The 12739-nt window shown below is 31.5% G+C and overlaps 2 protein-coding genes across 4 annotated transcripts; one reads left to right on the top strand and one right to left on the bottom strand.

The window, feature by feature from the left end:
• Positions 1 to 3152: 3152 nt before the first annotated feature.
• LOC107943649 (auxin transporter-like protein 2) lies at positions 3153 to 6197 on the top strand. Of its 2 annotated transcripts, XM_016877432.2 has the most exons (9): positions 3153 to 3586; positions 3689 to 3859; positions 3938 to 4123; positions 4212 to 4324; positions 4404 to 4587; positions 4679 to 4776; positions 5036 to 5243; positions 5334 to 5591; positions 5719 to 6197. In XM_016877432.2, the coding sequence occupies exons 2-9, from the start codon at positions 3695 to 3697 to the stop codon at positions 5923 to 5925; spliced, it is 1419 nt and encodes a 472-aa protein (XP_016732921.1). In that variant the 5' UTR covers positions 3153 to 3586; positions 3689 to 3694; the 3' UTR covers positions 5926 to 6197. The 2 variants fall into 2 exon arrangements, with proteins under 2 accessions (XP_016732921.1, XP_016732920.1); XM_016877431.2 differs by having other exon boundaries at positions 3154 to 3859.
• A 3576-nt stretch (positions 6198 to 9773) lies between these two features.
• On the bottom strand, positions 9774 to 12553 carry LOC107943651 (protein yippee-like). Of its 2 annotated transcripts, XM_041084430.1 has the most exons (6): positions 12308 to 12553; positions 11824 to 11939; positions 10789 to 10832; positions 10270 to 10378; positions 10128 to 10183; positions 9774 to 10037 (listed from the first exon to the last, which is right to left on the bottom strand). In XM_041084430.1, exons 2-6 carry the CDS (start codon positions 11917 to 11919, stop codon positions 9953 to 9955), a joined length of 390 nt encoding a protein of 129 aa, XP_040940364.1. In that variant the 5' UTR covers positions 11920 to 11939; positions 12308 to 12553; the 3' UTR covers positions 9774 to 9952. The 2 variants fall into 2 exon arrangements, with proteins under 2 accessions (XP_040940364.1, XP_040940363.1); XM_041084429.1 differs by having other exon boundaries at positions 11824 to 12317.
• Positions 12554 to 12739: the final 186 nt, after the last annotated feature.

The following is a 12739-nucleotide window of genomic DNA, read 5'->3' as shown; positions in this document are numbered from 1 at the left end:
GTGAAATTCTTACTCAGGTATTTGAATACATGCGTTATCACAATTTAGAGGGCTTTACCTGCATCCACTCTGACCCGAACATGATTAGTCTCAGACCATGAAACGAACATGACACTTGTGGTTATAAAAAAAAGATATCATTACTTTATGATAATATGACTTATAAAAAAAAAATTTTTGATGTAACCGACAAAGTATTAGCAATGTGAACTTAGAGCATTCAAATTCGAGTCTCTCAATACATATTTATGCATCCGTGAGTTCTCTTATTGTAATCATATGTATGTATTACTTGTAATTATGGATTATAATTGTACCTTCATAGTTATATTTTTTTATGTTAGCGCGTTAGCCCAATGATTACTATTAATTGATTAATTATGAATGAACTCGAGAGCAAATTATAGTAAGCCCTATCATAAGTCCGTTCTTGATATTTTTGGGGCCCTAGGTGAAACAATAAATTGGGTCCCTCTAAAAAAGTAATAAAAAAGTAATATAAAAATTGAAAGCCCTAGGCATTTAATTAATTTTCCCACATTAAAAGCTGAAAATTTTCTTTTTAGTCCTTTTCAATATTGGGTCCTGGATGGCTACACTTTCAAACAACCCCGGGGGGTTGGGATTGAGATTGTGCTAACATAACCTTGGTTCCAACCAAATTTTAATGCTTAAAAAACACACTATTCTTGCTCAATTGGATCAAGATGACCTATGAAGGAAGGACAATAATTTTAAGTCAATAGCAAGAGATAAAAAAGATTATATAAGGAAAGTTGAAATATAGAGTTAAAAGGTAAAATAGGAAAAAGGTCCCTCCACCCACTAACAAAAGTTGATGCACATAACCAATGGTAGGGCGAAAATTATACGCTATAAAAGATTATGCATTAGAAGCTTTGGGAAACTTTTGACTCACAAAAAAAAGTGTGTCACCATTTTCGTAAAGTGATGAGAGCTCCGTCGTTTTCAGTCACCTGTTTTGCTTTTTGCAGCTTCTTTTCATACTTTCTTTTTCTCTTTTAATTGCTCATACTGTACTAAGTTCTAGATTCTTGATTCGATTATTTAAAAATTAAATGTTATAAACTATTAAAACCGTAAAATTATATTTTAATTCTTATAAAAATATATAATTTAATTTTGGGTTCTTAAAAAAATTTGGATTCGCCATTTTCAAGAGTAAACCTAGAAAAAAGAATATACAATATATAATATTGTGACTGAGCTCTCCCTAATTGCATATCATTACGAAAGCTACTTAATAAGCGCTCGTCTAATGACCTTATCATAACTGTGTTTTCCCAATATGGTCTTATTTTATCTCATGATAACCACTACATCTTCCTTCATGAAAAGTCAATTACTATCACATAGTAATCAGGCCATTTATCACAAAGACAGTTAAATTGTGGATTTAGCCGCTGTACTTTAATTAATCAAATTTAGTTTATATATTTTCTAAATTGATCAATTTAGTCCCTATACTTTTTGAAGTTTGAAATTTTAGTTTTGACCCAAACTATAATAGTTAAATTTGACTGATTAAATTCAACTACTAGTCATGTATTATGTGTGCAGTTGTAGATTTAGTTCAAATTCTCTAATTTGATCATTTCAAGTCCCTATACTTTTCAAAATTTGAAATTTCAATCTTAACGCAAATGACAAAAATTAATTTATTAACTGAATTTTTCGTGAGTAATACATTGAAATAATAAACTGACATGGTATTGCACATATGACAATATGTTTACCACATTATATTTTGGAAACATCTTATCTTAATGAATTTAACAATTATCATTTGGTGAGGACAGGAAATTTGAAAATTTAAAGAGTAAAAGAACTAAAAACAACCAAATTAAAGTACATGTATTAAATTCACAATTTTCATAAAGTACATGGGCTAGTAGTAGATTTTAACCTTTATAATGTTTGTTAAAAACAATAGTATATAATGTTGATGCAACTAGAGGTGTTAATAGGTCAGGTCGGGTTTAGGCATTATATTAACACACTTTATGCTTACCCAAGCTCGGTCCAACTCGAAATATGAACCTAAAATTTTGCCTAAACCCACCATATTTGTAAATAGCTAATCTAAACCCATTTTAGACATGGTTATATTATTTTTTAAAAAATAAAATATTTTTATATTATTTTAATTTTTAATAATTTTAATAATTTTTATTTATTAAAATTTTATATATAGTCATTTTTAACATTTTTTAATGTTTACAATATAGTAATATTATATACTACTATTGATTTATTTTTTATATATTATAAGTTACATAATATAAAATAATACAAAATTTAAAAAAATGAATTGGATCTAATTTAAACTTTAAAGATTCAATCTCGACCCTAACTCATATTTTGTTTAATAAGAAGAGAAAACATAAAACAGTTACTAACCAACCACCCATTTGTATTGCATCTGATGGAAAGTAAAAGATAAAATATTATAACGGTTGATCCCAAGTCATTGAAACTAAACCATCAACGAAGTTATTACCTTCTCTATAGATATGTTGAATAATCACCTACCATTCCTTATTCATGCATTTACGAACCTCCCTACATATTCGATATTCACCAAACTTAGTAATTCTAAACAGCATGTTAATAACTTCCATACTATCTATTTTCAAATTTCCGACAAAATTAATATTTTTATTTAAATCCTATCAAATTTCAATCCTAATAATTCGGAATCACGAGTATATCTAAAAGCAACTATTCACCACACGCTTGATTTACTTGTGTAATCATGGCTGTAGGTATGAAATCGCCTGTGATTTTCAACTTACTTGTTGACTATATCAGCACATCTACCCATGACAATTCCTTTGATTCTCTCTTCCCTATCCTTTAGTAGTGTGTGCTATATTACCGTAATTCTTTCACAGCAAATAGACGACAATATTTAATATTATTCTTTTGTTTGTTGTCTTTTCAAGAAAAGTTTCCCAAGCTATTCAATTAATACGATTTGGTACAGCTACTTCAAAGATTTGGATCAATACCAAATAAATAATCCAATTTTAAAAAAGGCTTAATCCTTTCATGTTTCAGAGGATCTTTTATAATGGCAGAGATAACATGATTGAAATCAATGAGTTGATTGAGGCAAAGTTAGTGAGATTTTATTTCTTTCTTTATTTAGGATGAAGTCAATCCTTGATTAAAGAGATTCTTCAACTCTTTCCTTGTAAAGCTTAATGTTGTAGATTATATATTTTACACTCATAGACTATGAAACGGTATGTTAAAAGATCTTTCTGCCACTATTCTCAGTCATACAACAATGAAATCGACTAAACATATATTCTGAACACTGTAAGAAAGAAAGCTAGGCTTTTTATTTTTTCTGGTTTCCTAGTAAGTAGCTGTGGCACCCATTTATTTTCACTTTTCTCAGGTGCTGTTTTTCTCTGACAGATATCATTTCTCATTTCTCAAAGCAAAAAAAAAAAAGAAAAAAAAGAGAAACCCTTTTTCAATGGTGGGAAAGTTGGTTTTTTAAGTGTGAAAAAGAGATTATATTTGATACTGCAGCTTTAAAGTTCAATCCTTTGAGGTTAGAAAGAAAGAGTCCTTTTTTGTGAATTACAAGTTTCTTAACTTATATACTTGTAAAACCCTCCTTTAAAACAAAAGGGAAGATTTTTTTTATCTTTAGAGAAAAATGTCTGAAGAGAAAGAGGTAGAGGAAGCCATTGTTGGGAGCTTCAATGAACCAACTGATCAACATGAGGAGAAAGATGCAAGCCGTTCCGTTTTCAGTGTTAAGAACCTCCTTTGGCATGGTGGTTCAGTTTATGATGCTTGGTTTAGTTGTGCTTCAAATCAGGTATACTAAAAAATCCCATATCAAATATGTGAATCAAAGTTGTGATAATTGATGAAAAGAAAACATTCATTTTTGCAGGTGGCTCAAGTTCTACTAACACTACCGTATTCATTCTCTCAAATGGGAATGCTTTCAGGGATTATTCTGCAAATTTTTTATGGTGTTCTTGGAAGTTGGACTGCTTACCTCGTTAGTGTTCTTTATATTGAATACAGAAGCAGAAAAGAGAAAGAGAATGTCAGCTTCAAGAACCATGTCATACAGGTAAGCTTTCCAAAATCAACAGTAAATGTGTGTGAATATATATATATTTATGTAAATATTAATCTTGTTCTTTTTCATCAACTTGCAGTGGTTTGAAGTGTTGGATGGTCTATTAGGACCTTATTGGAAAGCTGTAGGATTAGCTTTTAACTGCACTTTTCTTCTCTTTGGAACTGTCATTCAACTTATAGCCTGTGCCAGGTCCCATGTTCTTTTCTTTAATCAAAATCCCTCATTTTTTGATAGTTTATTCAACTGATTTCTGAGTTTTTTTATACAGTAACATATATTACATAAATGACAAATTAGACAAGAGGACATGGACATATATCTTTGGAGCTTGTTGTGCCACTACAGTGTTCATCCCTTCATTTCATAACTATAGAATCTGGTCTTTTCTTGGTCTTGGAATGACCACTTACACTGCTTGGTATTTAACCATTGCATCATTTATCCATGGCCAGGTACACCTACAAAACAACATTTTTTATAGATCTCCATCTTTTCTTATAAGTTTTGAATGAACCCTTCGTGTTCTTTTTGTTGGTCTTGTAGGTAGAAGGTGTAACTCACCAAGGACCAACAAAATTGGTATTGTATTTCACTGGTGCCACCAATATTCTTTATACTTTCGGTGGACATGCTGTCACTGTGTAAGTTTTGACATTATTGTTACTTTGATATTGTTTAGCAGCTTTTGCTTGCCATTCTTGGGATTTGAGAGAAAAAGGTTAAAGTTTTAAGAAACAAATTCATCGGTATATCCCTTTGTTCACTTGGTAAAAATATTCATTGAATCAATGTTTTTGGGTAAAAGTATCATGGAAGTCTTTGAACTAGAAGTTGGATTACATTCTACTACTTTTTAAGGGTTTTAAAGGGTCAATTTGTAAGAAATCTTTATGTTTACAGGGAAATTATGCATGCCATGTGGAAGCCTAAAAAATTCAAGTACATATATCTATTGGCAACCCTATATGTGTTTACCTTAACGATCCCATCTGCTACTGTTGTCTATTGGGCTTTCGGTGATCAACTACTTGATCATTCCAATGCCTTCTCGCTCCTTCCACGCTCTATGTGGCGCGATGCTGCGGTTGTCTTAATGTTAATTCACCAGGTTTGTGTATATCATAGAGAGAACAATGTTTATTGCTATCATAGCCTACCGGACCGATGAAATTGACGGGATTGACTTTGAATTTTGCAGTTTATTACATTCGGGTTTGCATGTACGCCATTGTACTTTGTGTGGGAGAAAGTGGTGGGGATTCATGACACGAAGAGCATATGTTTGAGGGCGGCATGCCGGTTACCTGTGGTGATACCAATATGGTTCTTGGCTATCATATTTCCTTTCTTCGGTCCCATCAACTCGGCTGTAGGATCTCTTTTGGTTAGCTTCACTGTCTACATCATCCCTGCTTTGGCTCATATGCTCACTTATAAATCGGCCTCCGCTCGACGGGTAAATTCGTAACCCAATCCCGTAAACAAGTTTGATAGATATGCTGAAATATCAAGATGTACAGAATCATTGTTGTGTGAAATCTATTGAACTACTTTTGATTCTTCGGTAATTCTTGTGTGTGCAGAATGCAGCAGAGAAGCCTCCTTTCTTCCTCCCAAGCTGGACAGCGGTTTATGCGGTGAACGCTTTTATTGTGATTTGGGTTTTCATAGTTGGCTTCGGATTAGGAGGTTGGGCCAGCATGACAAATTTCATCAGGCAAGTCGATACATTCGGACTCTTCGCCAAGTGCTACCAGTGCCCACCTACACCCTCCTCGAAACATCACTGAAATAAAACTCGGATTCAGACCTATAACATCTTCCTTTTTCATTTTAATTCCAACCATAGATCGTTATAACATCGTCGGGTTTGCTCTACTTTCTGCTCTCTTGTTCTGCCTGTCATTGCAAATAATTAGTGATTATGAATGGTTGTAATTACAAGTAAGATTTTCTAGGCTGATATTTGTTCAAACATTGGCTTAGCTTTTTTTTCACTCTTGAAACCCAATTTGCATGCGAGTTCAAATCAATCCAAATCATATAATTACAATTTATAATATCTTTTTTCTTCTTTTTATTGAAATTCCTATGTGACCAATTCAGCTGTGTACCTTTTGTTTTCTTCTTATTATTAACATCAACCCACCATTAAAATTTCTTCATTTGATCTTTTTGTTGCAAGTTTTTGACTGGTCAAGTTTGGATCTAATTGGCTAAGGGCCCCTGATTTGTGGCTGCTAAAAATGTTTGTTTTCTTATCCAAATCCTTTTAAATATCAAATAGACTTTGGGACGTAGACACGGATAGTGATCTCTTGAAAATTTCTAACTTATAATGAATATTGGCTTTAGCATCTATCATATCGAAAGAAGAATGTCGCAACATATAATATTTTTAGAATTGGACTGAATCAACCAATTGAATCAGGTACCAATTCTTCAACTAATGCCATATACATTATAATTTTCAATATCTTTTACCATTCTAATTAAAGCTTTATTTAATTCTTATATTATTTTTTTTATAATTTTATTTATTACATAAAATTTTTATTCATATAAAAAATTATATTTTTCATCTACAGTTCAACTACAAATAAAATATTTTACCAATAAAATAAGAAAAAAACTTTCGAAATAAAATTATGTTAAATAGTAAATATTAACTATGTTGAAATTTGATCTCATTTAATTCTTTTTCATAATCCAGAAATTGGACTAATCATGGACGTATTCTTTGCACGTTTTAACTTTCAAATCTGATAGCTTTTTTCAGTTTAATATTTATAAATTTTTGTTTACATTAATCTCGAATCTTTACAATGTGTTATCTTCCACTTCACATTCTCGTTACTTTTCAAATTTAAGAAATAGATTATAAGGAAAGGTATAAGATTTTCCTTTGTATTAAAATAAAAGATTCACGATTTATACAAATGTTATTTTTACTATTCATTTTGATGTCATTTGATAAAAACGCAAATTTAAAAGTTAAAATAGACGAGAAAAAAATAAATTAAAAATTACATACATTTTTTTTTTGTAAAATTTTGTTGGCTGTGCAAATTGAAATGTGTGGGGGGATTTCTTTCAATTCACCAATTTTGGATATACTTTTCTTATTTGTAATCACCCATAATATACCACATGTATATATTCTAATTTGAGGTGGTTGGACCAAACTTTTATCGTTCTTTATAAGCCATGTATATATTCTAATTTTGTGTCAAAAATCAATTTATAGGTAATAAGCAACTGAATTCTAACTCAATTAGTATTGATATTATTGTCTATGTAAGAGGATATGAGTTTGAGTGTGCTGAAGCACATTCATCCTCCTATAGAAGGGTTAAGGAAAAACTAGTAGTAGTTTTAGGCATTTGTATAAAATATATATATGTATATACATATATATATATATGTTATAAAGTATTTGTGGGTTATTTGCTGCTAAAGGCCTTACTAATTTTGCATTATACTATTGTTATTATTGATGGATTAGGCATTTGAGAAAGCTACCCCTAAATTGCTTGTAGCATCCCATTTCCATTTATAAAAAGCCAGAGTAAGATAATAAAGAAAGTGAATTATCTTATCATATACACCTATTTTATTTGATTTAGAAAGATTGGCAAGTCCTTTTATTTAATTCTACATTCCAATCACGAATCCCCAAGGAATTTCAAGAATTCTTGTTATACATTCGTTCCAACCCTCAATTCTCTTTTCTAAGTTCATCAATATTGAATCAATCGAACGCACTTCTAACATTTGTTCCACTTTTGAAAAACCCTGTGTTATATCACTAGATCTCAATTTTTCATATATAAATGTAACTAACGTATCTCCTTTGTAAAGGATTTCTCCATACTGCCCATGGACAGTTGCTCCCGGAGTTGCCAAATAAGGCTTAGCTGATCTTATTACTATAGAATCAGCTTGAATAATAAAAACTTGACCCGATTTTAGGCGTGGTCCGCTTTTGGCTATACATGGATTTTCACAAATAAACTGTCCAAGACTAATTATTGGGGACGTTTCTTCACAATAATTATGATGATAATGATGATGGGGAAAATACCAATTCAAATTGATTGCATTCAAAAAGATGTTACGGTATGAATTGAAATTATAAATTATCCCATTTTCAACTATTAAATAATAGTTAAGTATTTGAAAAGCCTGTTTTAAATTGTCAAGCTCCAAATATTTCGCTATCGAGGTTTGATTATGAGTTATTAAAGGGTAGAATGATGAATAAAAATTCGTAATTTTGGGACTGTTCCTAAAGGACCCAATAAATTCTTAATTGGGATTAGAGGGTCTTTTTTAATTGATTGTTTTATCACATTGTGATATTTTATATTGTTGAATGGGCCCATGCGAAAACAATTAGATGATGACAAAATAATCAAACATTAGGATTCCTTAGTTCTGTTCAAAAGCATATGAATAGTTCTGTGATTTTGGCTAAACGATTGTTGAATCCTTGCATTGGAATAAATGGAATAAAACGAATTTTTATTGGTATGATCTAGCCTATTATCAGAAATCAATTCTGAACTTGATGGATCATTTCTTTTTATTTGACACAATGTCTGGAATTACCTATAACCCTTTTTCAACCCATAAATAAGATGATAATACGCTTCAGCGCACCCAAACCCATATCCTCCTGCATTGGCAATAATGTTCATACCAATTAAACTAAAACTCAATTGGTAATCTTTTTCTTTATAATTAATTTGTGACACCAACTATAATAATATAAGTAGATATAAGCATTACCACTTGCTTCTTAAATTATTAGCATTATTAAGTGATATAACTTTGTTAAAGTAAAATATTCATAACTATTAACTATAGTCTCTTTCCAACCCATAAATAAGAGGATAATGCGTTTCAACGCACTAAAATCCACATCCTCTTATAATGATAATAATCCCCATTCTAATTAAAGTAACACTCAATCGAAAAGATAAAATAAAATTTTAAAATATCTAAAATATTTTAAGGGTTTGTTTTGGGATAATTTGAATTCTTTTTTCTTTTTCTAACATTTTACCATTATAATTTAAACTTTTAACAATTTACTCCCTTAAATTGTAGGTAGTAAATTTATGGATATGTCAAATATCAATCAATCATACATCTCAAATATGTTGGTGCCTAATTATTGGGGCAATAGTGTCTAATGGGGCCCTTTTGTAAATTAATAATGGTGGCAAAAATCCAACATCCAAAAACTAATAAAATAATAAAACAATTATATTAGAAGTCACTCAATTATAATATTTATTTAATTATAAAAACAGTCATTTAATTATTAGTAAATTTCTTTTTAGTTACTCCACTATAAAAAATTACAAAATAATCACTCAACTATTCAATTTTATCTTCTTCTTTTTAACAAACCATCTTAAAACTAAAAAGACAATTAAATAGTTGGATAAACAAAAATTTTTTTACCAATGATCATTTTGTAACTTTTCATAATTGATGATAAAAAAGAAAACAATGATTGAATGACCTCTACCGTTTGATATCTTAAGTTCGAGTTCGAGGATCATGAGTTAGATAAAAGTGATCAATAGGATAAATTTTAGCTATATGTTTGAACACCTTGAAACTTCAATTTATAAAACATAATTAACAATTCAATGTTTCAAATCATTTTTTCTTACAGCAAGTTGGACATGTTGGTTAAAATAGGAATGTCTGGGTTTTTTTTAGGGTTGACATGAACTGAATGAGGATTTTAAGGGATTTAAAGAATGTACAATTTGGAAATTTGACCATTTTTTATTGTTTTGATCAAACATCATCTGCATCACTCCCACCCACATGTCTTCCATGGCTGATCCAGTAATTGCTTCCGTCCGGACCGGATACCTTAAACCTGTTCAACAACATGATCCAGTAACCTCGGTTAAAAACATCCATTCCTTAACCCAAACCCAAGTTTCTCTCCATGTTTCCGATTAGTTACCGTTCGAGGACCGATTTTCCTTCCTTGTACTTCTGACTCTTCTCATGAGCCATTTCCTGGAAGAAACTATCAAGATAACTAACAGCAACAAATAAAGATATGTTAAACTACCAATTCGAAAAATGTAATACCAAAAGCTTACATATTTCCACCCCACTATTGATCCGCATCCGACACAAAAGATGTCCGCCACGGTGTGCAACCCCGTCATCATCAGTCTATCTTCCTTTTCTCCGGTAGTAACATTCACTCTGAGAAACAATGAGAGATGAAAAGTACATATGAAAGCGAGCATTAATTTACAGTTAACTCGGAATCTCATGCAAGTGGGATGTCCATAAAGTCCATCCTGGAAATAAAATCCGTGTTAGTTCACCGTTTAGCCCATTGAAATAAAATACCTGCAATCCCCTTCCTATCATTCGTTTCTCCTACTCTATTAAAGGCTATTGCCTTGCTCTAAGTGAACAAAATAACTTACAAGAATTGACATTGAATTCAACAAGCAAAATTTTTCCTCATCCATAAAGCAAGAGTTTGACAACCAAGCCAGCACCATATAGCATAGGCATGTATTAGAGTTGTTGTCCTGTTCAAGTAATTCTAGACAGATTTGGAGCTAACACATGCTAACAAGGTGCCTAAAATCCAGAAAACTTACACCTTACTGAAGAGATATGCTTTCCCATGGCGGCAATGGAAGGACTGAATAAAAGAACCAAAGCCAAAACACATAGTTAGAAACCTGCTTATAAGAGAACCTAAACCAATTCAAACACCATGAAAAATCTTTAACACCAATGTGAAAGCACTAGAGAAAATAACACCTATATGAATATGATCTAACACTCATACTCGGTGATATCGTAAATGCAAATGAAGGACCTACCAACACAAAAGGTATAACATTTCCATCCAACAGGTTTAATCACTAGCACAAGCTATGTTACTGCGACTCTTCATTTTCATTGAAGCATTGTGTCCAACACAGGGCGTAGCTAAGGGGCAAAGTTGGTTAATGGGATATTATCAATTCCAGTCCATTCTATTTGTCAGGCATCCAAATTTTTAAAATTTTGTTTTGGCCCAAATACCGAATTCCTAGCTTTGCCTCTGGTCTTACACTGGTGTCCTACACAAGGACTCCAAAGATCCTCTAAATACATGAAAAAGCTTAGAAAATTTTGACCATACCCGTGTTGGACACATACTGTATCCAACACTCACACCCGAATCTGAATAGCATAGAGCACAAGTCCTTCTAAAAGCAAAAGAAAATACATTTAACATCATGTTTGTCTTAAAAACCAACAATTTGCCATCATCATATAGTGTCAAGCTCTTGCAAAAGACACCCAATTATCATCTATGCCTAAAAAGAGATGATCATAACATAATTGAAATCCTCCCAGCACAATTTCAATCATCATAAAGCCAGAATGATCAACATGGATTATACCCAAATTTCCTAGCTTAATAATAGAAGAAACCTCAATCTAATCAATTATGGAACCCATCGATTAGATATAAGTTCACCCAAAATGAAAATGTGTTCTAAATACTACACCTAATAAGTAGTAATAAATGCTAAACAATGATAATTAAAACAAATCAAAAACACCCAGATGAAGATTGCACAAGATCATCATACAAAAAAGTCAAAAGGAATCAAATTTAAAGGAAAAAAAAAAACCACCTTGGAAACAATATCTTCGCAAAGAGCAAGATGGGTTTTGCAGTGTTTGCAGCCATAAACCTTCCCTTCAAGATTCACCACGAATAATCTCCCCATGTCTCCACCACCAACCAGATCTTCACAAAAAAAGTACAAATAGAGCTTTCTTTTTTATATATCAAAAGAAACAAAATAAAGATGAAGACTTTGAATAGCAAGATATGATTTTTAATCACAGAAATGATTGATGATTGATGAAAAAAAATGAATGGATTGCATGTCAAATGTTACAAAAAAGGGAAAGTTATAAGTGAAGGGAAGGGAAGGGAAAGGGGTATAAGTTAGGAGTTTGGGGAGGGTTGAATTTGAATGACTTGCTGGGTTGTCTTTCTTCTTCTTCTCTGTTGTTTTGTTTAAGCATAGTATTGATGTGTTCTCAATTTATTGAATTTAAGCAGAAATGTGGACCAAATTGAGACTATCAAATTTTCACCATTTCTTTTACCTTTATCTCTGTAAAGTGAGAGAGAACCCACCAAGACGTGTACTCTACGGATGAATAAGGTTTGTTTTTCTTTTAAAGAGTTGGTGTTTGTACTACAAATGAAGCATTGATGACATTTTAGAAAATATTTTTAAATAATTTTATTTAATTTTGATAAATAAAAAATTGTTTTAATAAGATCAAACCCTTTTCGTAAGGTCACCTTATCATGGATAAGGAGGATAGAAAATGATTACAAGGTAAAACAGGTCATATTTAAGCATAGGGTCACTTAAATCAAGGACCATCAGATGATCTCACCAAATCCTGAAAAAATTTTCTAGAGGGAAAGTATCCATTGTGCCATCACTTCTTAGCACCAACTTCTCATAAATAAGCTTAACTATAGCTAGTCACACCAGGACCATTTAGAAATACCTTAAGACTGATCAT

This window comes from Gossypium hirsutum, chromosome A13 (genome assembly GCF_007990345.1).
Source record: "Gossypium hirsutum isolate 1008001.06 chromosome A13, Gossypium_hirsutum_v2.1, whole genome shotgun sequence".
Classification (NCBI taxonomy): Eukaryota; Viridiplantae; Streptophyta; class Magnoliopsida; order Malvales; family Malvaceae; genus Gossypium; species Gossypium hirsutum.
Note: the sequence above shows the minus strand (reverse complement) of the source record. Positions and strands in the feature narration are given on the sequence as shown.

What these genes read in the sequence shown, in the direction of transcription:
- LOC107943649 (XM_016877432.2), top strand. Translation starts at nt 3,695, where the DNA reads ATGTCTGAAGAGAAAGAGGTAGAGGAAGCCATTGTTGGGAGCTTCAAT. An exon ending in TTAGTTGTGCTTCAAATCAG is followed by an intron (nt 3,860 to 3,937) that starts GTATACTAAAAA and finishes TCATTTTTGCAG; the next exon opens with GTGGCTCAAGTTCTACTAAC. An exon ending in CATCATTTATCCATGGCCAG is followed by an intron (nt 4,588 to 4,678) that starts GTACACCTACAA and finishes TTGGTCTTGTAG; the next exon opens with GTAGAAGGTGTAACTCACCA.
- LOC107943651 (XM_041084430.1), bottom strand. Translation starts at nt 11,919, where the DNA reads ATGGGGAGATTATTCGTGGTGAATCTTGAAGGGAAGGTTTATGGCTGC. An exon ending in GCATATCTCTTCAGTAAGGT is followed by an intron (nt 10,379 to 10,788) that starts GTAAGTTTTCTG and finishes ATTGTTTCTCAG; the next exon opens with AGTGAATGTTACTACCGGAG. An exon ending in CAATAGTGGGGTGGAAATAT is followed by an intron (nt 10,184 to 10,269) that starts GTAAGCTTTTGG and finishes AGTTTCTTCCAG; the next exon opens with GAAATGGCTCATGAGAAGAG.